The following is a 21008-nucleotide window of genomic DNA, read 5'->3' as shown; positions in this document are numbered from 1 at the left end:
CTCTTGTGATCATCCCTAAAAAGCCTCTCTTCAATTTTCCTCAAAATTGCCTCATGATTATGTTAGCCTTCCTTGCGAAATTTCTAACACGTTCATTGACTTTAAGTACATATCCTAAGTATTTAAACTGCTTAATCTCTCTTTCTAAAGACTACGATATCCGATTTATCCGCTTTCAAGACCAGCTCTTTTTTTTATCCAACTTACTTTACAAAGTGCTTAACAAGTTTTCTTATTCTTTACTGTATTATATGAATATTATAACGTAGCATGGCAGATGAAGAAGGTAATGAGACAAAGGAGGATGCAATGAAATAATGCATAGGGTAACGTGTTTCTTTTATTTATAATTCTTTCAAAATAGTCCCCTAAATACTTGATACATTGCTTAGAACGTTCGTATAAGATTTCGAAAGACTTTGAGAAAATGTTCCGTCTTATGAAAATGTGTGTGTGTGTGTGTGTATTTTACATTTTTTGGAGCATTAAATTATTTATTGAATGAAACGCCGCGCTGTTTTTTTCCATTTCACAAATTTACGATCGTGGTTTCGGGAAAAGAAGAAGGAAGTCGGTAGAAGAAGATAGAAGGTAGATCGAAGATCACAAGATAGTGATCGGAGTAATGATCAAACCCCTTTTGGCCCCTATAATTTTAGGGTTTTCGTCGTTGAGAAATACGTTGAGAAAATATGTATACCCGCGGAGGACAAGTTATATACATTATATGTGACTGGTAATGCCATCTAGATGAAATTTTCGTGCATATTATTTCTTTATTGACAAAATAGTTGACCAAAAAGTACGTTCGTATTGAACACTTTTATTCGAATTCGATCTCATTGTATTTCGACGGTTGTATCATAAATTAATATAGAAATATAGATAGGTAGATGCGTACTCGTATTATCGACAATTTAAAAAGATGCTACAGCTTCGCAAGAGCGGTTATTCTTTTTTCGTGTCAGTACTTAGAATTATGCAACACGCACATGACACAGTTATACGAATATTGCCTACATATACACGTGTCCTATTCAGCTTCGATTGTTTAATCGACTGTCGCGATTCTATGTACGTAGTCGGGTTCGATTCAATTTGATGCGATTCGATTCGATTATGTATTCGTGGCCATTCTTACTGATCGTCGATTAAATCAACTTACGAACTCCATCCATAATAGTAAATGGAAGACCAATCGATTTAATCACAGTCCGATCGATTTTTCGTTGGGATTAATACAATTCTTTATGCTTTCGCGATTTCTGATTAAACAATAACAATTAGCCGCATAAACGAAGATAATTCGATAACGTGTATACTATTTGACTGGATAAGATAACCAATGACCGACTATGTACACTATATAGTGTATACATGCAAGTATATATATGACAATCATGCGCATGAAATTCGTTTCGAATATTCGCATCTTTGATCGTCGATAACGGGTCAATGATAATGACGGTATCGTAATTGTCCTACCGATTTCTCGTACACATTTCCTACCTATCTATCTACAAGGCGCGTGAATAAAATTTTTAAAATCTTACATTTTAAACGAGTAACAATCTCGGACACAATCTCTCTTAATTCGTTCAATGAACGAACGAAATAACGAACGAACAATCTTGATTCGAACGTAACGCGATCAAGCGATGAAAAACATCCGCAAAGGATCAAGATTGTCTATTCATTGAACATTTTCCATTTGACTCGTAATTAATCGTATCATCGCCGTTTCTGTATCGCTTCTACTCTCCGACCTCTTTCTTTACCTATCCTTCCTTTTTCTTCTCTTCCCCTACTTTCTTTGCCTCCCAGCCCTGTCCATACCTAATCGTTCTTTCATTGCTAATCGACCTGCTCTCTCTTCAAATCATATCGACTATCGATTATACGGAGGATTGTTTTGTTCGCGCGGAACACAGTTGAGGCATTTCATATATTTTAACGATCATTCGTATCATGGCTCGTCATTTGATTCACGACAAAACGCTCGACGTTTTGGCAGTTTGATATCTTCCTATCGACTCAAGTTTTTCCAACTTTTTGAATTGTCCCAAAAAGTCGCGTAACCGCATTTTAGTTTGCCTAGATGCCGTGTCTTCGAGATCACGGCGAATCAAATATATGTACATACTTGCACGCTTCTGTACACATTTGTTCGTATTATCGAGTTATTATATATATATATATATATATATATATATATATATATATATATATATATATATATATATTATATAACAATATATTACGCTTCGATAAAAACTTTCGTGGAAAATATAGATCGTAACCTGGATGAAAAATCGCTAAATAATTAGCGTAATCGGCAAAAGCGTAGCCAGCACCGCGATCGGTGTTCGATCATTATCATTTTAATTACCGATAGCTAATCGCGCAGCTACCTAACCGACCCCATCAACGAGTTTGCTGTCTTATTCCCTGTTATCCGAATGTATAATATAAGTACTTATATTCGAATATACTTATATACCTACTTATTATATATTCGAATGCACACCAGGGATCAAAGAGTCACTAAATAGCAACGTAGTCGTAACAGTTAATTATGATTTACATATATACAATCGGCAACGGTTGATAATTTCTGTAATATCACCGTCCCTATATTTGTCCCGAAGTTTGATCACTTATTCGAATTTCATTGGAATTTCATTGAACTGTATCTAATCTTCTCTCCTCTCTCTCCTTGTCATGCCATGTTTCGCTTCCGCTGTTTATTTAATGATATTCTCACAGTTATTTTCTGCCCATATACACGAAATGGTATATGCGGAATGGTAAGGTAAATACACATGGATCGTTCGTCTTCAGGAATATTCAACATTGGTCGGTGCGTGACCGATATTATTTGCAAATGATCTTACTAGTTCTACGAGGCTTTGCGCCTGTCGCGCCGTTAGGACGGTTTTTATTCGGAAAACTAAATGCAAGAAAAGAATATTGCTCTAACATTCTTGCAGGAGATAGCAGATAGTCGAACGAATCCAACGAAATAAGCGTATAGCGGAAATATTCTTGTACCGTGATTTTTCTGCGCGTATCTATAAACCCATTGAAACCTTTTTCCTCGCGTCACACGCATTCTCTTTTTTCGTTCTATATCACATAATTTCACTTATCGCGCTTGCCCGCTTTCGTCCTTTCATACCCCTATCTATCTAAGTATATACATACTTATCTAACTATTTACCTTAACTATCTACGACTACTTACTTATAGACTACCCGTCTATGTCATTTACCTATCCTACATAGCTACTTGGCTATGGTTTGGGGTAGTTAACTAGCAGAATGGCTAGTTAGCTGACCGGAGCTAGCTGTCCACCTGTGATTACGAATGGTATACGCACGTTCGAGAATTAAATCAATCGTATAATCAACCACACGAAAATTATCTCGCACGAACGTAGATATTATAGCATGAGAACGTACGTGCGTAGCTGTATATGTATATGCGTGTGAATTCCGACCAGTTTCACATTGTATTTTCTTATATTGGTTTGCCTTGTATACACGGATAAAGGAATAAAGCCGTGGAAGGATGAGAAACGATTCAATATTGACAGTTTGCGATTTCAATAGAGATGACTATTCGCTTACTGTCAATCCCAACGGCTACAATGCTTTATTAAATATTCTCAGATAAATTGTAGGAAAAATATGGCAAACGAAGAAAAGAAATTCTTTGAAGCTGAAAAAAGTAACCACAAGCATCCATCTTGTCATCTTACACAGCTGTAATAAAGACATTATGATATTCTATCTAATTTACGAATGAACACCTGGCATAGTGAATCATGGGTAGAGATTCAAGTCGTACATTTATAGAAAACTTGTATTCGACCGCTTTTTTTCGAAACGAAAGAAGTGTACGCAAAAAAGTTTTCCAGTTATCTTCAACCTCTCTTTTCCGCATTTAAATGTCTCTATTCCAAGAAGATTGCAAAGAGGGTAATCGTACAGCTGCATCAAAGATGTGTGAAAACCGTGTCTGTAATTTATTCGTGAACATTTATCGTGAAATATCGAACGTAACCGCGATCGTAATCGCAATCGCAATCGTAATGGTAATTGTAACCGTGACTGTGACCGTAACCGTAACTGTAACCGTAACCGTAACCGTAACCGTAACCGTAACCGTAACCGTAACCGTAACCGTAACCGTAACCGTAACCGTAATAGTATTGTCGTCGATTCATTTTCACGTGAATATATTCGTGCCGGACACCTAGAACGTGCAGCAGATGCCCTATTCGAATGTTTCTTTCTCGTTTAATCTTGTGTGATCTCGCTTGGCATCATTTCATTCATTTTAGTTCATCTTAGAATTCGGTTTTAATCGATCCAATTTTACCCGGCCAAGATCAGGCTGTGCATAAATTTACGTACACGTACTAATGTGACTTCATTGTATTTCGCAGAATGGTAGCTTGCCGGTTAACTCTTTCGTCTGCTCTTGATCTTGGCTATTAGCACCTTCGCTTTTTGGGCTGCCTCCATCTTCTAAGGAGCCCCCACCATTTCCGTGGGGGCAAATTGATTGTCATCTGAGCGCCAATGTCGAAATCATCGGAGGTCGCGACGGTTTGTTATCAAGAATTCTTTCAATTTCGTTCATTATATTGGCGTTCAATTTTGGAATTAGCTGAAATCACGCATCGTTTATAATAATCACCCGCTCGTTTCGTTCGCGACTATCGAAACGAATGTTTAATTTCACCAATAAGAAATAATTACCTGTAAACTTTGAAGACTCTCGTACAGTTGATCTATGTTTGATGCACCGAGTAGAAGGCACTGAACACTTTCATTCTTTAAAGACCACGCGATGGCCAACTGTCCGAAAGAGCAACCGAGTCGTTCGGCGAGTGCACACACATCTCGCAGTTTATCCGAATATTTTCGCGTTTCGTCATCGGCTGACTTTTCCTTCCAGCCATATTCCTGCTGAAACAAAGACAGAAAAGAACACGATAACGTAACGTACATTCACACATAACGTTCGTTTATTCCCTTAACTTTTACGTATGCTTATGTGCGTGGAAATACGGCATAGCCTATCACGATATGCGAATTCGACTACGTACTTCTTTATACAAAGATTGCGTTTCGTCTTCGGTCCAACTGAATGACGAATATTTATTCTGAAATGAAAAGGTAAACATTGCAAGCATTATTATTTTGCTAGCGCTACAGATATTTTGAGGCCGACAGCTACCAGCTTCCTCAATTATTTTATCAATAATTCTATATATTATATGAAATATAACGAAAATTTTCTTTCCGCATAATATTACCTTATACGAAGATCTCGATAAAAAAGATACACCACAGTCGTCTGGTTTCGAAGAAACCATGCCGATCGTAACCGTGGACCACGCCATCAGACCAACACCTACGATTTACAAACGACTTTTTTGAATGTTGTTAAGGAATATGCATACAGTATACTATGTCGAGTAAATTGGACGTTTCGCGATTAAATACCGATTTTATTGTATAACTCTGGCATATAAAGTTCTGGTTTTTCTCTATAAAATAGATGATATTCGGCTTGTTCCACGATTGGTGTGACACAATTAAATTGACGGCAATTCGTGTAAGCTTCCATAATTTCGACAGGGGTCCAACGAGACGTTCCCCAATACATTACCCATCCTTTACTTATCACGTAGTTCATTGCACGTACTATTTCTGAAAGAAGAAAATAAGAAGCGAATAAGAACGTGATCGTAAGTGTCGATCGCTTCAGTTATTTTTAGTAGCGTATTTTAATTGTACCAGAGAAGCAAGAAACGAACCTTCCATAGGACACATAGGATCTACTTTGTGAATCATTACAATATCGATGTACGATAATTGTAACCTGACTAAAGATGCTTGCACCGATTCGATTATGTGTTTTCGTGACAATCCACGTCCCTCTGCCCTGCGATGATCAAATTTCATAACGTCATACATCCGATTTACATATCTACGTCGTACTGTTTGCCAATTTTTCTATTTCTAATTTATCAATTTTGATCACCATTTTTTGAAACGTAGCAATTCTCCCGAACCAGTATTTATCATTTTTATTATGCACTTAGAAGTTAGATCAATTCGATCGATACTCACTTCGTGTTCCAATATATTTTAGTGGTAACGACGTAACTTGAACGATTCCAAGCACGTCGTAATAAAATTCGTCCAAATTGAATTTCTGCTCTATGACCGCTATGAGCTTCGCTCAGATCGAACACATTTATTCCACTGTCATAGGCGAGGGCAACTACAGCTTCAGCTGTTTCCTCATTACTGCAACCTCCTATTCCGAAAGTTGTCCATGTACCTACGTGTATAAAGCAATTTTGTTAACTCACTTGTCTCGATTAGGTGCATATTAATTTAATTTTTTCACCGTTTTCAATAGACAAATGCTGCAACATTTCCACCTTTACATCTATCGTTATTTTTATTTAAGAACCGCAATATATGGTCCGACAATCGATCCCTAAACCTTTATTACGCATCACGTATACCTATTTATCTTTTTCCCTCCTACCACCACCGACGTCATTATCATCATCATCGTTCCGAATCATTGGCTCTCACACGCGGCAATTTTTCCTTTTCTCTTCATTTTTTTTCATTCCCTTTTTTCTTTGTTCATTCGCCTGAGATTTTGATAGCTCATAACCTCAGAAACACTTACGCAGTCTGAATATAATAATTTATAGAAATATCTTCGATCAAATCTCTCCAAAAACATTTATAATTTTGGGAAATATTTCCAATTACAACGACGACGACTCCAACCACGACGATCACAATGACGATCACGATGACAATGAACACGACAAGCACAATTGTCACAACAAAAACAGCAATAAATATAAGAAGTTATCTGGATATGGATATTATTGTTATATTACGCGTTTTCCTATATTACTTTGTTCACTAATTATTTACATTGCATCTTACTAGAAAAACGTACGTGAAAAGCGTGCATGCCCACGTTGGTGGATATAAAGATTGCATCGACAAGATTTACTAGGCGAAGCAAAAGAAACAAGAATAATAACTACAAATGTGTGGAATAGACAAAAGGAACGGCGAGTGGCACTGTCTATGGATTGAGAAAAGATATAGTTTTCATCGTTTACTGTACAATACCTATAGTCTAAAAAAATATAGCCCACATAATACTACTGACAAGCTATCTGAAAAAGGAGTATAGTAAAGCATACATTGAGATGGAATAAAACGGGTGGGTAACCGCGATTCTGTTCGTTTCTACGAAAGTTGGGAAAACATTCAGCGTACCTAATCCAACATTGGAAACACGTAGACCGCTTTTGCCCAAGTTGCGGTAGCGAATACCTGGCGAAGGATGCTGTAAGCGCTGCGCTTGTGCGGCAATGCAGTTAGTCAGTAGCTGTTCCTTCGTTCCAGTGGTATTACTGCAATGTACACCAGAGTCCACAGCATTGCCACCGCCGCCACCGCCGCCACCGCCGCCGTTGAACTCTTCCATGCAATCCAAACTCGCTATAGGTGCACGGCAGCTGCGCGTATAAAGTATAGGTACAGAGTAAGTATTAATAGGACACGATCGATCGAATGTTCGATACAACCACATAAACATTTACAACTAGGAATTCGTAACATGCCAGTCTATGTGAAACATTACTCGCTTGTTATTTACTTAAAATTCAAAATTAGCGGACTGCGGAAAATTGGAAAAACATTCCAGATAGTGTATATATCACGTTTCACTGTGTTGTTAAGCAGCTATATCATTGCCACGAGTCGATTACATATTAGCTATATAACTGATTTTGCCACTTCGATTATGTAAGAAATTTTTCGTCGCACATGTTGCGATGTATCTTTCTCTTGGTAACATGTTTCTGGTACCGAAGAGCAAAAGAAATACTTTGAAAACATTCGATCATTATCGCGTGTGTCCTTATATGAACGTGTGTAGAAACGCGGAAAATATGATATAGAAACAAGTATACAACAACAAATATGATAGAAGCAAGATAATGTTTGTCGAGATGTTTTGTTATAGCAGTCGTTGTTAGTTTGTTATACTATTCGTTTATCTTAATCTTGTTGAATTTGGCAATATGAAATTTGCATGTGCAGGTACGCATACAGATTCGACGCGGCGTGGTGAAAATAGCAGGAGAATACGAAAAAGAATTGAACGTGACGCGGATGGAAACAGGAGAAAAGGACGAGGAGGAATGGTACATCATCGATCAAGAATTCACTCACCGATAAATAGTTGGCAGTGGATAGTAGTCATCATCCTCCATACTACTATTCGTATTTGCATTGTTATTTGTATCATTTCCCGCCGTGGATGTATTGCCGAGATTACACAACATTAAACGAGACATTGTTGTATATCTTCGATATATATGTATATATGTATGTATGATAGAAGCGGAAGATGTTTCAAGAGAACGGAAATTGCGAAGAGATGCAAAGAGAAGGCGGTAAGATTAAATCTAGATCGGACAAATACGAGTGTGCTTGTTCATTTGAGCCCCGAGAAAAATGTGAGTAACTTCATAATAATTTCATTCGCATTTCAAATTCGATATTAATTTTCTTTCGACGATTTTCATTCACATTATTTTCTGTTCCTAATCCTAGTTCTAGTGCGATGATTGCAAATTTCGCTTCGGAAATAAAGAGTAATATTCTTATTGTAAATGTGACAGATTCGATTGAAATTCTAACAGAATGAAATCGAGATAAGTCGCGAATATCTCGAGTATCACTGTATCACTGATCCATGATTTGGTTCATCAAACGATCCCAATCGATTTGACGAATCGTTCTATATTTTCAAGTCACAGCATTTGATATATGTATTTATTGCGCATATACGTTATATAGGCACTAGTTTTTCTTTACTTAAGTTATTTAGGCACCACAGTAAAGAACATAAGGAAGTACTGTTCGCAACTAGTCACGTGATATCGAAATGTTCTGCAAAATCCTTTTTTGGTTTTATCTGGTTCGATCAGAATATTGTTCAAACACTATGACACGGAATATTTATTTTAAAAACTACACGTAATTACGTAAAAACGAACGGTGGTCGATATGAGTATCGATATGTGGTACGATTGCTGGCGTGGCGCGGTGAGAGAGGTAGGGCGCGATGATTATTAAACTCCAGACCGGACACTAACAACGCCGGACACTAAAAATCCACTTTTTGCGGATTATCCACTGGTCCAACTGGTAACTTTGTAATATATCAAGCTGATACAAGGTTAATACGACGAAATCTCATTCAGCGATTCCAAACTCATTCTCTATCATAATGTAATTCTGTACTATATTGCTTCGGACTCTGCTTTCTTTTCCAATTCAGACTTGAACTTCCGTGACGTTTGTTGTCAAATTCGAGTCTTGATCTTGATTTTACTCTCGATCCAATTTTTAATCTCAACTCTCTCTCTTTCTCCCTCTCATTTAAAAGTTGTGCGCCAATTCCAGATTAATCTTCGTTGTCAGTCGCGTGTAGGTAAAAACATTCGGCGCTAACTATCCTTATGATCCTCGTTCCGATTTCTCTTTCAAATAGGACTTGCCTTTCGCGATGTTTCTGTCGAAATACCCGTCTCTGGATAATCGATTTTGCGTTGCGATTTACGGTGAGACTGACGAAACATTTGTTAAGAAGAGCAATAAAGAGGAGAACGTTGGAAAACTGAAAACACCGAAACGTAGAACAAAAAATTTATGAAAATGTTAGGATCCTATTGTAGAAACGGCGAGTGTTATGCCTTCTACGTGGTAAGCAACACTGCATAACTTCGATGCACTGTGCTCCCTCCTTTACAGTAGAACCTACGAGCGTGCGTGCTGTCCCGTCTCTCTTCCACTACGGGTATCTTGGTGGTTTAATGCGCGTGTGCGCGCGTGCCCGCGCTCGCGCACCGTGTTTCCTACCACGCCGCGTACACCTAATCCCTACCGTTCTTCCTCGTCCCTTCTCACAGGGGGTTGCGGTTGTTTTCAGAGCGCATGACGTTACCGTCGTCGCATTCAACGCATTCAGCGCATTCGCCGCATTTGCCGCATCGAGCCTCTCCTGAAATTGTATTTCTCGCCCGTCCACCCTTTGTCTCATGCTCCGAACTAGGATCATCTAATCGCTTGCTCTATTCTTCTTCTTTAAGTCATCTTCTTTTCCTAGTTTCATCCTTCCGTCTTTCTTTTTTCTCTTCTTGAGTTCATTCGCAAATCAATCGATTTATCCTTTCCTTCTCCTTCCCTTTCTCACTCTCTCTATCTCTCTTTCTTTCTCTCTTTCGAATAAGTTGAATTCGTTATCACTAAATCCTTGTCAGACGCACTGACTATGATCTCGTTTTACGTTTTCGTTTTTATCGATACAACACGAAACGTATATGGGTACATAGATATGTACACATGTACAAATATCGTATGCGAATATAAATAGGTAAATCGAAACTGTGCATGAAATGCTCAAATGATCGGTAGCATTAATTGTTCGGTCAATTATTAAGGGTACAAGAATTCACCGGTATAAAATGTAGCGATAACTGTCTCTGCGACAACGCCGCATTGCAGATCCGGCGTGGTGACGTGCAGCTGACCCCTTCCTGAACCGTTTATGGTCGCCCACGTTGTTCGACCTACCGACCTAATACGCGCTCGACCTACTGCCATCCAATACAGCATGGATCCACTGCTTAGTACATACATACTTACTTACTTGAATGCGTTTCACCTACTGTTTCACGTGTTTGGTACACACGTCGCGCTGCGATTGCATGCGTGCGCTTGCATAAATACACATCGTATAAATGGAATATCGTATTGCTCTCTACATGATTCACTGAACCTCATAGTACAGTTCTCAATTAGTTTTTGTATACGTAGATTATGTATTCGAGGAAGGGTGATCAACACGCTAAACTCGAAATGCTAGAAACATGTAAACGTTGCGTATCGCCTAAACTTTGTTCGAATCTCATTCCAAGCAATGAGAGTAGTCCGATCTTTCAAAAAGCACAAAGCGATCTTTATTGTTCTACTTACCTGTTAAAATTCTGCAACGTGTTCCGACGCGTTTCTGCTCCTTGCTGAAGCGAATCTGCGCCGCGTGACGGCTGTCTGCTGTTCTCGGATTCGCAGATCGACTCTTTCGTTGAAATCGTGCCAAAGGTCTCGGAGACATTGATTACAATCGCCGACACACGGATACGTTATAGTCGCAGAGAGAATCGTAACGCAACGTGTAACTTTTCAATTTTCGATACGATGCATTCGCTAGCCGAACCATTGTCTATCGAAAAATCGGTAAGAAGGAACCGAGCAGTTGTTCAGTGTGTTTCGCGATAGGATTAAAACGAAATTACCAACAATCTCTTTTTAATAACTTATTACAGTACTTTATTAATCTCGTTAAGTTCTTAGATTACTTAAATATACACCCTGCGGCGAATTTCAGTACATGTCAATGTATTTTATCAAATAAACGTGATGTCAATCTTGGCGCGCAATTATCGAAACTTTCGTAATTCCCCCGTTCCGATAACCGATTGTCATGGTGTTCCGCAATGATAACCGATTATCGAAACTTTATTTAATCGGACGTACTAGCTACCCAATATACGTATTCATATTCGTTTGATGTATGTGCTGTATTCCTCGAAATGAAACATTTATAAAAGCGGCAGTCTTTTCTACGCTATCGGTCTACTGTATATACATATATTATATACATACATACATACATACATTACACACTCACACACACACACACACACGCGCGCGCACGCACGCACGCATGCACGAACATATGCATACTTCATTCATATATATATATGTATATATGTGTGTATATATATGAATATACATATATACGATGTTACATACGTGTTCGTTATGTATACTTCGTACTTTTGTTGATTTCTTAATCTTCGTTTGTCTCTAGCTTCTTTCGCTTTTCTTTGTAATCCAATTCTTTTCACCGACATCTTATTACGACCTTATTATTATTTATTATTTTAACAATATTTTGTTTCCTAATTCCATTTACTCGTTTAATCATTGTTACCAACATTTTCTATCATTACGAATACGTGAGTACGCTTCAACGTTCAGATCCTGCACTCGCATAAATGACAAACTCTTTCTTATTCTTTTACCAGAGGACGAAATTTCCTTGTTTTCTTCTTTTTTCCGTTTACTGTTTATATCCCTAAATCACGTTAGAAATTACATGTTGTTCGTGGTAAGCGGAATAATTAGACGATAGCGCGAGAGAAAGAGTTGGAGAGATGGAAACGATAAAATTTGATCGCAATAGAGAAGTCAAAGGGTGATCGAGTATGTGATGATTTGATGTGAAAAAAAGGACAGAAAAAGGGCGAAAAAGAAAAAGAGAGAAAAAGAGAGAGGGATGGGAAAGAGAGAGAAATGGGGGAGAAGGCATTGTGGATGGATTACGAAGGAAAGAATGCCATGGAGTAACGGAGCCTCGGGGTGAAGGACGATCTCGTCGAAAAACGAGACGGGAGAAGAAATAGTTTCGTATAATGTAAAACAGCGTTCTTCGGTTCACAATGTTTTTCGTAAGTTCGGGAGAACGTACGAGGATCAGAGTAAACACCGTATGAAATATCATTAAGCAACTCTACTTTCGATTTCGGATCACTTGACCGTCCTCTGGCACGTGGGCAAGTTTACCCTGAAGAATACATTGAGTTCTATCAACGAGGCTAATATCAAAAATACCGCATACATACATAAACAGGCTCGACCAACTTTTCTATCAAGCTGAAACTTATTCGAAGCAAAAGCAATGTAGAGTAACATTAGTGTCGATAACAGCGATATGGCACTGTACTCGAGCCCACCAGAATTTATACTGATGTAATGTTTTCCTGGTTGTGTCGGTGAAAACGAAGATTTAATTAGCCACGGTAGACCCAAACACAACAATATGTCGAAAGTGTTTGATCCGATCGAGTTGCTAATACCCATCGAGCCGTGTCCTGGTACAAAATAAATCGATCGAAAGATTTAACATAGAAACTATCGCGCCGTCCATTTCAAATATTATTCACAAATTAATAATTGTTCCTCACTAGTACCCAATTAATTCATTATTCATCTAATTTTTCATACGTTATATTCGCATATCAGCTTACCTTGCTTTGCTACTATTACGCTTGATACAGCCTCTGGTACGCTGGTACCAGCAGCCAGGAAAGTAATGCCCATCACGGAATCCGGTATTTTCAGAGTGTCTCCTGAAAAGAAAGTAATCACGTTTGCCTCATCCTGTTTTTTGTTCTTTTTTCTTATACGATTTCAGTTCTATCTGTTCTTTCGCTTTTTTTTTACTTGCTATCACTTTCATTACCAATTATAGTGATCATCCATGCGACCACATAGCTCAACGATCCAATCCAAATGATGCACATAAGGAACGTTATCGGAAACCAATTCTTGAATCGTGGCTTTTCACAATCCGGAATAGTACACATGAAAACTAAATGAATCGGCCAAGTCATAATCCATGCTGTTTTTCTTATCCACCCAGCTCGTGTCGGCCAAACCAATAATTCGTATTCATAATCTGTTCAACGTAAAAGTATGCAACGCTTTTATTTTCCCTCTTTTTCTCCTCCTCCTCCCCCCACCCCTCCTTCCCTTTCTACGCTTTCCGCCAACACGCATCACTCTCTCTCTCTCTCTCTCTCTCTCTCTCTCTCTCTCTCTCTCTCTTTCTCTCTTTCTCTCCCTGCTCCCTGCACCCTCACCATTATTAGTTTAAAATTTGAAGAAACGTTCGGAAGGAAGTGATTTTTCTTTTTACCTGTTTCCGAAATGGATAATACTAAATTTTGCCCAGTGAAATTTCTATACTACTTACTAGGGTCGGGATTCTCTTCTTGAGGTTTCGTTCCTCCATTTTGCAATGGTAGATCTATATGTTCAGTTTGTTCAACGGCCGATTGTACTTTGTCGGATCTTGCCATGTGAATTTCCGTGCTGCCTTCTAAAGAAACGACACTTTGTGTTTAACTTTTTTTAAATGGACAAATATACAAATGTTCGGGGTAAGTATATACAGGGTGGTTGGTAACTGGTGGTACAAGCGGAAAGGGAATGATTCTACGCGAAAAAAGAAGTCGAAAATATAGAATAATAATTTAAAAAAAAAATTTTTTTTTTTTAATTTTTCCATCGAGACAACGATCTACAGTGAGATCCGTTATATCGTACCGCACGCGTACCGAGCAAAAATTCAAAGTCGATTTTCTCGAAAACAAAGCCTCAAACGAAAAATTTGTATTCTATATTTTCGACTTCTTTTTTCGCGTAGAATCACCCCCTTTCCGCTTGTACCACTAGTTACCAACCACCCTGTATATTGTAAGAAACGTTGTAAATAAATCGGTACACAACTATATTTGCAACGATATTGAATGTACTATTCATTCGTACACAAACGTAAGTAAGAACATGGATATGTATTCGCACATGCGTATGTATATAAGATGATCATATCTACGATGTCAAAGAAAAAGACTACGATATCCAGATCGTTATCGTTATTCGAGTCTATCTGAGCAGAGTAAAGTGTTTAGTGCTTGTTCTCTTACCTGTCGCGTGTCGGTGATCATCCGTTGACGATCGATCAGCATTATGCGTACGGAATCGCGTGCATCGCTGAAACGATTTGTCCCAATACATGACGGCGATGTATACGATGTACAATAACACTAGCGTTAACGCTTCGTACCATTCTACTCGTTCGTCGTGTATGATACATATCAGAATGGCAACCGTAACGCCGTAGGCGAGGCAGTCTCTGCTAACTGGCCACCAGTCAAGAGGAACTACCTGTACGTATTCGATTAACGTACGTAGACCGTTTGAGTTGCATAATACATAATATACATACAGGAAATATCGATAGGTTTCTTAATTGCACGCAGTCAACTAATAAAACGATAATAAAAACTTGTCCAATACTCTATGTGCACCAAGTTATGTAGATCACAAAAACTTACCATCCCAGCACCTATACCGCAGCAAGCCGGTACCGCGAGAATATTGAATACAGCCGAGCCTACTATTGTTCCGACACCGATGTCACCTTCGGTGATGAACGTGCCGATTGCGTTTACGAACAGTTCCGGCGCCGACGTTGCTGCGGCCATAAAGGTAGCACCTGCCACGTCCTTGGACATTGAAAGTGCTGAAATTGAAATTTAAAAACATTCAAAAACAAATCAAGAAATTCGTATCGCTTTGGTTCATTTCACACTTGACTTCGTTCTTCTTCTACTTCCTTCTATGTACAAACCAGCTGTTTCACCCGCGAATCATTCAATAAATTTATTCATCAGGTAGACGAACACAAACGAAAAACATATCTATAAGTCGACACCAATCGTAGCCTCCTAGAAAATAATATATTTAGAAATAACTGCGAAATGTTCCTTACCGTGACATATCTTTTCTACTGCGGGAACGAAGAATTTATCACACACTACCGCTAACGCGATAAACAGGTAAAGCGAAACGATTACGTGCACGACGACAGCTCCGCCCTGCCTCTGTTTCTCGTCGAAAAGGTCGTGTGGAAAGTCTTCTATCGCTGGAGGTGTACAATTTATACCTAGAACATAATATCTTTTTATTTTCATGTGTTTAATTCCATGTCCAACGCGTCGAAGAAAAGATTTGTTCCCGGATACCGATAAGGACGATTTATTTCATAGTAACAGGTAGTTAATGTAACAGTTTGATATTTGGCGATGGAACGATGGTCAAGCGAAAAAACGCATCTAATTCGAACGAATTGTCAATTTTTTCTTTTCTATTTTTTCTTTTTCATTGATGTTTATCCTATTTTCACCTATATTTGTTGTATCATATTGAAGGAGGAAACAGCCGCATCATAAGAAAGAAGAGCGACGCGGCGTTATCATAGAATTCTTGCTTGCCATTTCTTGCTCTTAATCCCATTATATTTATTTCACGTCCATTATGTTTCTCGTCGATCTTTTCGATCTCTTAATAAATCTTCATTGTTTAAAGATACCGGATGTATGTGTATACAGTAAAACGATCGTGTTTGCTTACATTCTATTGGCATTCGATTTTGGTTAATCTATTACATAAGTAGCGACGACCTTGCATACTTGGATAGAAACGTCAAATACACGCTCCACAAATGTGATTACGAACCCAGATAATTGGTTTGCATTCGTTCTAGCCACGATGATCACAAATATAATCGGTTCATTGACCTTCGATGTTCACCCGTTGAATCTCTTTTCCCGGAAAGATGTCTTACTTAAAAATTCAATTTCATTCATAATCATCTAACCATGACCTAGTGGCGACGATCATCATCGTAACGACGCGGTTTCCAATATACTATTCGAAAATAAATAAGCGACACGCCTGCCGATTTTGGATACATACGTACTAATTGCAACATTCGAATTCATTTTCAGAACTTATATTCTAAACTGGCAAATAAGTTCGAAGGCAAAACATACATATGTAATATATAAACACGTAAATAATTGTGACGAATGATACGATGCAACATTTTATCGTAGACACGTATTAATCTATATATATTTAAAAGTAAGCTGGAACAAAGAATAGTACACAAATTTCAAATAACCGTTCGTATCATAGTTTACGTGGCATTTGCTTGCTCGGTTTCATAAGTTACTCGATGAAAACCATTCCCACGCGCACTCAAAGACAAATAACTCTCTTGGATATGACAGATCAGAAATGATCGCTACAATTGTTCACTCGCGACTCTTTAGCTTTATCATCGAATCGTATCTTTGTCATTTATTTGGTATCTTCTTTTCAACTTTTACTACGACATTTATGCAGGTACACATGTACGTAAATAGACGGAAACAAACACATGCATATGCACATTTTTCATTACGGATGAGTGGACGAAAATAGCAGAAATAAGAAAATTGTGGAAAACTATTTCTACTTTCAACGATAGATTCGTTTAATGCTCCAGTTTATCAATAACTATAAGTAAATGAAATATCGATGAGCATTAGTTTTGACGGATATTATGTACAAGGGCTAATAAATGTTTCTCGCTACAAAATTTTTCGTTATATAAGTAAATCGTGAGAAATGTCTGATGCTTCACTAAATTTTATCGCATTTCTCGGTTTTCATCTAGCGTCTTTTCAACATGTTATAGTTATTGGCCGTAGTTTGTTAAACTTTGATTTTCCCGATAATTCGATGTTGATTTGCCTATTCTGTTTGATTCATTTCGCACATTCATTTCTCAAGTTTCGATACAAAACTCATTTAACCTTAAGTGTACCTAACAATATTTTTACAGCATAATAATCTCTCTATAACAAAGTTGCACTTGTATATCATTGTTCCTTATCATATCCCAACACATTCCGAATAAATGAAATGGCAGGCAAATTGAAAGTTTTATATTCCCTTTCATCGATCTTTTCTCGTAAATTTCATTAAAATATGCGATGCATGCGACAACGGTATTTCATAGCAATGGTTGTATAACGAAAGGAAAAAATGTTCTTTTTCAATAAATATTGGAAATAAGAGCGAGTTTACGAATTTCAATGACCTTCAAATATGTTGTCAAGGTGAACATTCTGGAGAACTTTTTCCTACACATATAACCGTTGCGCTGTTCGGCTTTAGTTTTCAGGTTATGTATAAAGCAATTTATTTTTAATACTATATGCATTATTTAACAACTTATTTTAGATACGTATGTTATATTGAAATATTTACTACATTTTTAACCAATCGAAAATTCTGAAATAAGTGCAACATTCTGTATATCAATCAATTCATCGAGGATTATTTCACGTCTAATGGCGGCCGGATACTACTCTGACCCAACCTATAACACATTGATTTTCCTTTTCTATTTATATAATATTACAAATGGTTTCCTTTCATCAATGCGTTAAGTTTAGGTTGGGCTATATAAAAATACGGTCGCTTATTCCAGTATGGAGTGTAATCATAATCTAAATTTGATTCAAGTTTTTTGCGAATATCTTGAAAAGTAACGCCGAGCGATGATTATATGTATGTGTAGGAAATAGTGGTTTAGAATATTGATCTGGTTAATATATTTCAAGGACTTTGAAATCGGCGAAGTCGCCCATTTTTCCATTATATATTGTTTTTCTTACGAGGACTCTTTACGCATATTCCTACCTTCGTTTGCGGAGCTATTCAACGTCACTCACATTTTCCATGTGATTTTCTCTCATCCCATTTTAAAGTTTCCATCGTTAAACGTTTCTCTACATCGTATACATATCTGCATGTGTATATATATATATATATATATATATATATATATATATATATATATATATATATATACACACACACACACACACACACATATGGTACATGTATATTGTATATACATTAATGACGATCGTTGGAAATAAAGATCAATTTGAAAGTGATATCCCATTGTTGGTGTACATGTGTGAAAGAAAAGTCCTGTCTAGGTTCAAATTAACAACTTTGTTTCTTCACCTCCGTTCTTAGATCTTGATAATTCTTCTCCTATAACCTGTTACAATCGACGTAATGAAGCAAACGATGCACGTATTGGTGTCTTGTACAGGTTACACAGCTGTATAGTTGATGTGACTTCCTACCGATTAAGCAACCTAAAGAAGTTAAATTGCTCTCATTCAAGTTGGCAGAGGAGATGCCATTCATGTCTAATGTACGTCGTATAAACTAGATATAACGTGGCTTGACCATTCGGTGTCGAACGGTTTCGTCTCGTTGGAAACAAACGATGACCATCGGCTTGATCGCCGATCATTAAACGTTGATTCTCAATTAGCAATCTGTTGATTTTTCTTTCATCACATCGTCGCAATTTTGAAAGAACTCAAAACTTTATTATTTCTTCTGTGTTTCGACCGCCGATAAGATCTATCGTGTACGATGCACAGGATTTTTCATTTATATTTTTGCGTTTCTTCGCATTTCGATATTTATTCAAAAAGAACAATGTGCGAGAGCGGAGGCAATATTTTTATCATCATATAAACTTTTGCAGTTCAAATACATCCAGACGGAACATTTCTCAGAATCTCAATCCTAAATCATAAGCAGTACTATATTACTAGTACTGTTCACCTCTTCGTCTCACTTTGCTCCATTACACGGCTATCTATTGAAATTGATATATATATATATATATATATATATATATATATATATATATATATATATATATATATATACATACATACATACAGTTGCGCCGATTCATTTTATGATTCCTTTATAAAAATTAAAATACCAACGTGTCTCATGATTGTACGTACGTTAACGGGCATCGTATTAATCTTAAATAAAAAAATAGCAATAATTTATCAACACAAAGACCACAAATAACAACGAATGTTAATTAACATGTTTAAGCATCTGTTAAACGTAGCATTCGTTACGAGTAACGAATCGTGCGAATACATAGGTACATAATAATATATGTCCATGAGTTTGAACAAGTTTCATTATCACTAACCGTAACACAAACTAAATCTTTTGACACGAATCGTTATACCCAATAACTTATCAAGTTGTTTAAACAAGGTTTCAATTAACCTGCATACAGAAGAACGACATGCGATGTGAAACTGGGATGAAATAAAAATAAGTAAAGGGAGTAGAAAGGAAGAAAAACGGTCGAGAGGTAGAGAGCAAAGAGCGAGAGAGCAAGAGAGAGTGTGTGTGAGAGAGAGAGTGAGGAGGAGAGAAAAGAGAGAGAGAGAGGAGAGAGAGAGAGGAGGAGAGAAAGGAGAGCGAAGGTGATCGAACAGAGAAAAGAGAGCAACGAGATTCAATTCATTCTATAAATTTTGGAATAAACATGTCTCTAGCCTGCACACGATCTCTTGTAGAAATAAAAATCACAGAACTCTTGCGATTTATAAAGAGAAAGAGATAATGAATAATTCATACGTCTCATATGAACAAACATTTTACTTTACGCGTACGTTGTGCTTTGACAAGCGCCCTTCTGCTCAAGATTAGTTTCGAATATCTCGTCTTATTCGTAGTCTTTTAGACCAATCGATCATCGGAAACTAAATCACAAGTATTGATGCGCGATACGCAGCACCACACGACACACCTGTACGTTTAATTGAATTCAGTTGAAAATGCACCAAATGTTTGGAACGATTTTCTATTTTTGGCTTCTATTTTTAGTTGATCTTGCATCGTTGTCCCTTTCCTCTTTTCTCAGTCTTCTTCCTTCTTCCATTTGTCTGCCTCATTTTCTACCCCATACTCATTCTCCTTCATCTTCCTTTTCCTTATGATGTATACTATTCTTCTACTCTTCCCTCTGTTGTTATTGCTGCTGCTAATGCTGATGTTAGCCATCCTGCTGTCCCTCCACTTCCTTCTCTTCCTCCTCCTCCTTCTCCTCGTCTTCCTCCACCTCCTCCTGTTCCTTCTCTTCCTACGTCTCCTCCACCTTGTTCGATACTTTAATTCCGATTTTTTAATATCATTCCGTTCTATCTTTCACCGCTATCAAAGCACACCCCCCTAACCATTCTTGTATCGATCGAACATATACCATAAAAAAGCATCCGTTCCCGATAATATTCAAAATATATTTGAACGAACCTCCTCCTAAGTCAGACGTATCCATGTTGTCAATCCCGTTGTCACACATATACTACATTAACAACTACTCCGAAGTCCGGCAGCGTTTGTTGGAATCGCCCCTCCCTCTAACTCTTCTCTTCTCATCTCTCGCGCATCGCGCCCGCTGAATCGTGCCGCGGTCAAAATGCGAAATCGTCATCGCACTAATCGTCGTTATGGCTTCCTTGAAAATTGAACGTCGTACCGTATATATTCTATTCCGACACAATCAAGCATTTT

General features: G+C 37.7%; 2 protein-coding genes across 6 annotated transcripts; both read right to left on the bottom strand.

Moving 5' to 3' along the window:
* Nucleotides 1-322: 322 nt before the first annotated feature.
* LOC126869696 (voltage-gated potassium channel subunit beta-2) lies at nt 323-10347 on the bottom strand. 3 transcript variants are annotated; one of them, XM_050626563.1, is made up of 9 exons: nt 8295-10347; nt 7392-7576; nt 6147-6360; nt 5831-5958; nt 5517-5723; nt 5327-5424; nt 5117-5173; nt 4767-4976; nt 323-4674 (listed from the first exon to the last, which is right to left on the bottom strand). In XM_050626563.1, the coding sequence occupies exons 1-9, from the start codon at nt 8417-8419 to the stop codon at nt 4573-4575; spliced, it is 1326 nt and encodes a 441-aa protein (XP_050482520.1). In that variant the 5' UTR covers nt 8420-10347; the 3' UTR covers nt 323-4572. The 3 variants fall into 3 exon arrangements, with proteins under 3 accessions (XP_050482520.1, XP_050482518.1, XP_050482519.1); XM_050626561.1 differs by having other exon boundaries at nt 7335-7576; nt 8295-10315; XM_050626562.1 differs by having other exon boundaries at nt 4767-4973; nt 7335-7576; nt 8295-10298.
* A 1088-nt stretch (nt 10348-11435) lies between these two features.
* Nucleotides 11436-20911, bottom strand: LOC126869695 (sodium/potassium/calcium exchanger 4). Of its 3 annotated transcripts, none has more exons than XM_050626557.1 (8): nt 20748-20911; nt 15532-15705; nt 15095-15282; nt 14684-14924; nt 13951-14076; nt 13438-13653; nt 13223-13324; nt 11436-13066 (listed from the first exon to the last, which is right to left on the bottom strand). In XM_050626557.1, the coding sequence occupies exons 1-8, from the start codon at nt 20794-20796 to the stop codon at nt 12723-12725; spliced, it is 1440 nt and encodes a 479-aa protein (XP_050482514.1). In that variant the 5' UTR covers nt 20797-20911; the 3' UTR covers nt 11436-12722. The 3 variants fall into 3 exon arrangements, with proteins under 3 accessions (XP_050482514.1, XP_050482516.1, XP_050482515.1); XM_050626559.1 differs by lacking the exon at nt 20748-20911 and adding an exon at nt 20245-20634; XM_050626558.1 differs by lacking the exon at nt 20748-20911 and adding an exon at nt 18294-19213.
* Nucleotides 20912-21008: the final 97 nt, after the last annotated feature.

The sequence above is a fragment of the Bombus huntii genome, chromosome 9 (assembly GCF_024542735.1).
Source record: "Bombus huntii isolate Logan2020A chromosome 9, iyBomHunt1.1, whole genome shotgun sequence".
Taxonomy (NCBI): domain Eukaryota; kingdom Metazoa; phylum Arthropoda; class Insecta; order Hymenoptera; family Apidae; genus Bombus; species Bombus huntii.
The sequence above is the reverse complement of the archived record's forward strand: the minus strand, read 5'-3'. Positions and strand labels throughout refer to the sequence as shown.

Excerpts from the sequence above, each read along its gene's own strand:
- LOC126869695 (XM_050626557.1), bottom strand. The coding sequence starts at position 20,796 with ATGTGTGACAACGGGATTGACAACATGGATACGTCTGACTTAGGAGGA. Across the intron at positions 13,325-13,437 it reads ATGGATGATCACTATAATTG|GAGACACTCTGAAAATACCG; the intron begins GTAATGAAAGTG and ends CTTTCTTTTCAG. Across the intron at positions 13,067-13,222 it reads CGTAATAGTAGCAAAGCAAG|GACACGGCTCGATGGGTATT; the intron begins GTAAGCTGATAT and ends ATTTTGTACCAG.
- LOC126869696 (XM_050626561.1), bottom strand. The coding sequence starts at position 8,419 with ATGTCTCGTTTAATGTTGTGTAATCTCGGCAATACATCCACGGCGGGA. Across the intron at positions 5,724-5,830 it reads TCCTATGTGTCCTATGGAAG|AAATAGTACGTGCAATGAAC; the intron begins GTTCGTTTCTTG and ends TTCTTCTTTCAG. Across the intron at positions 5,174-5,326 it reads TATCGAGATCTTCGTATAAG|AATAAATATTCGTCATTCAG; the intron begins GTAATATTATGC and ends TTTTCATTTCAG.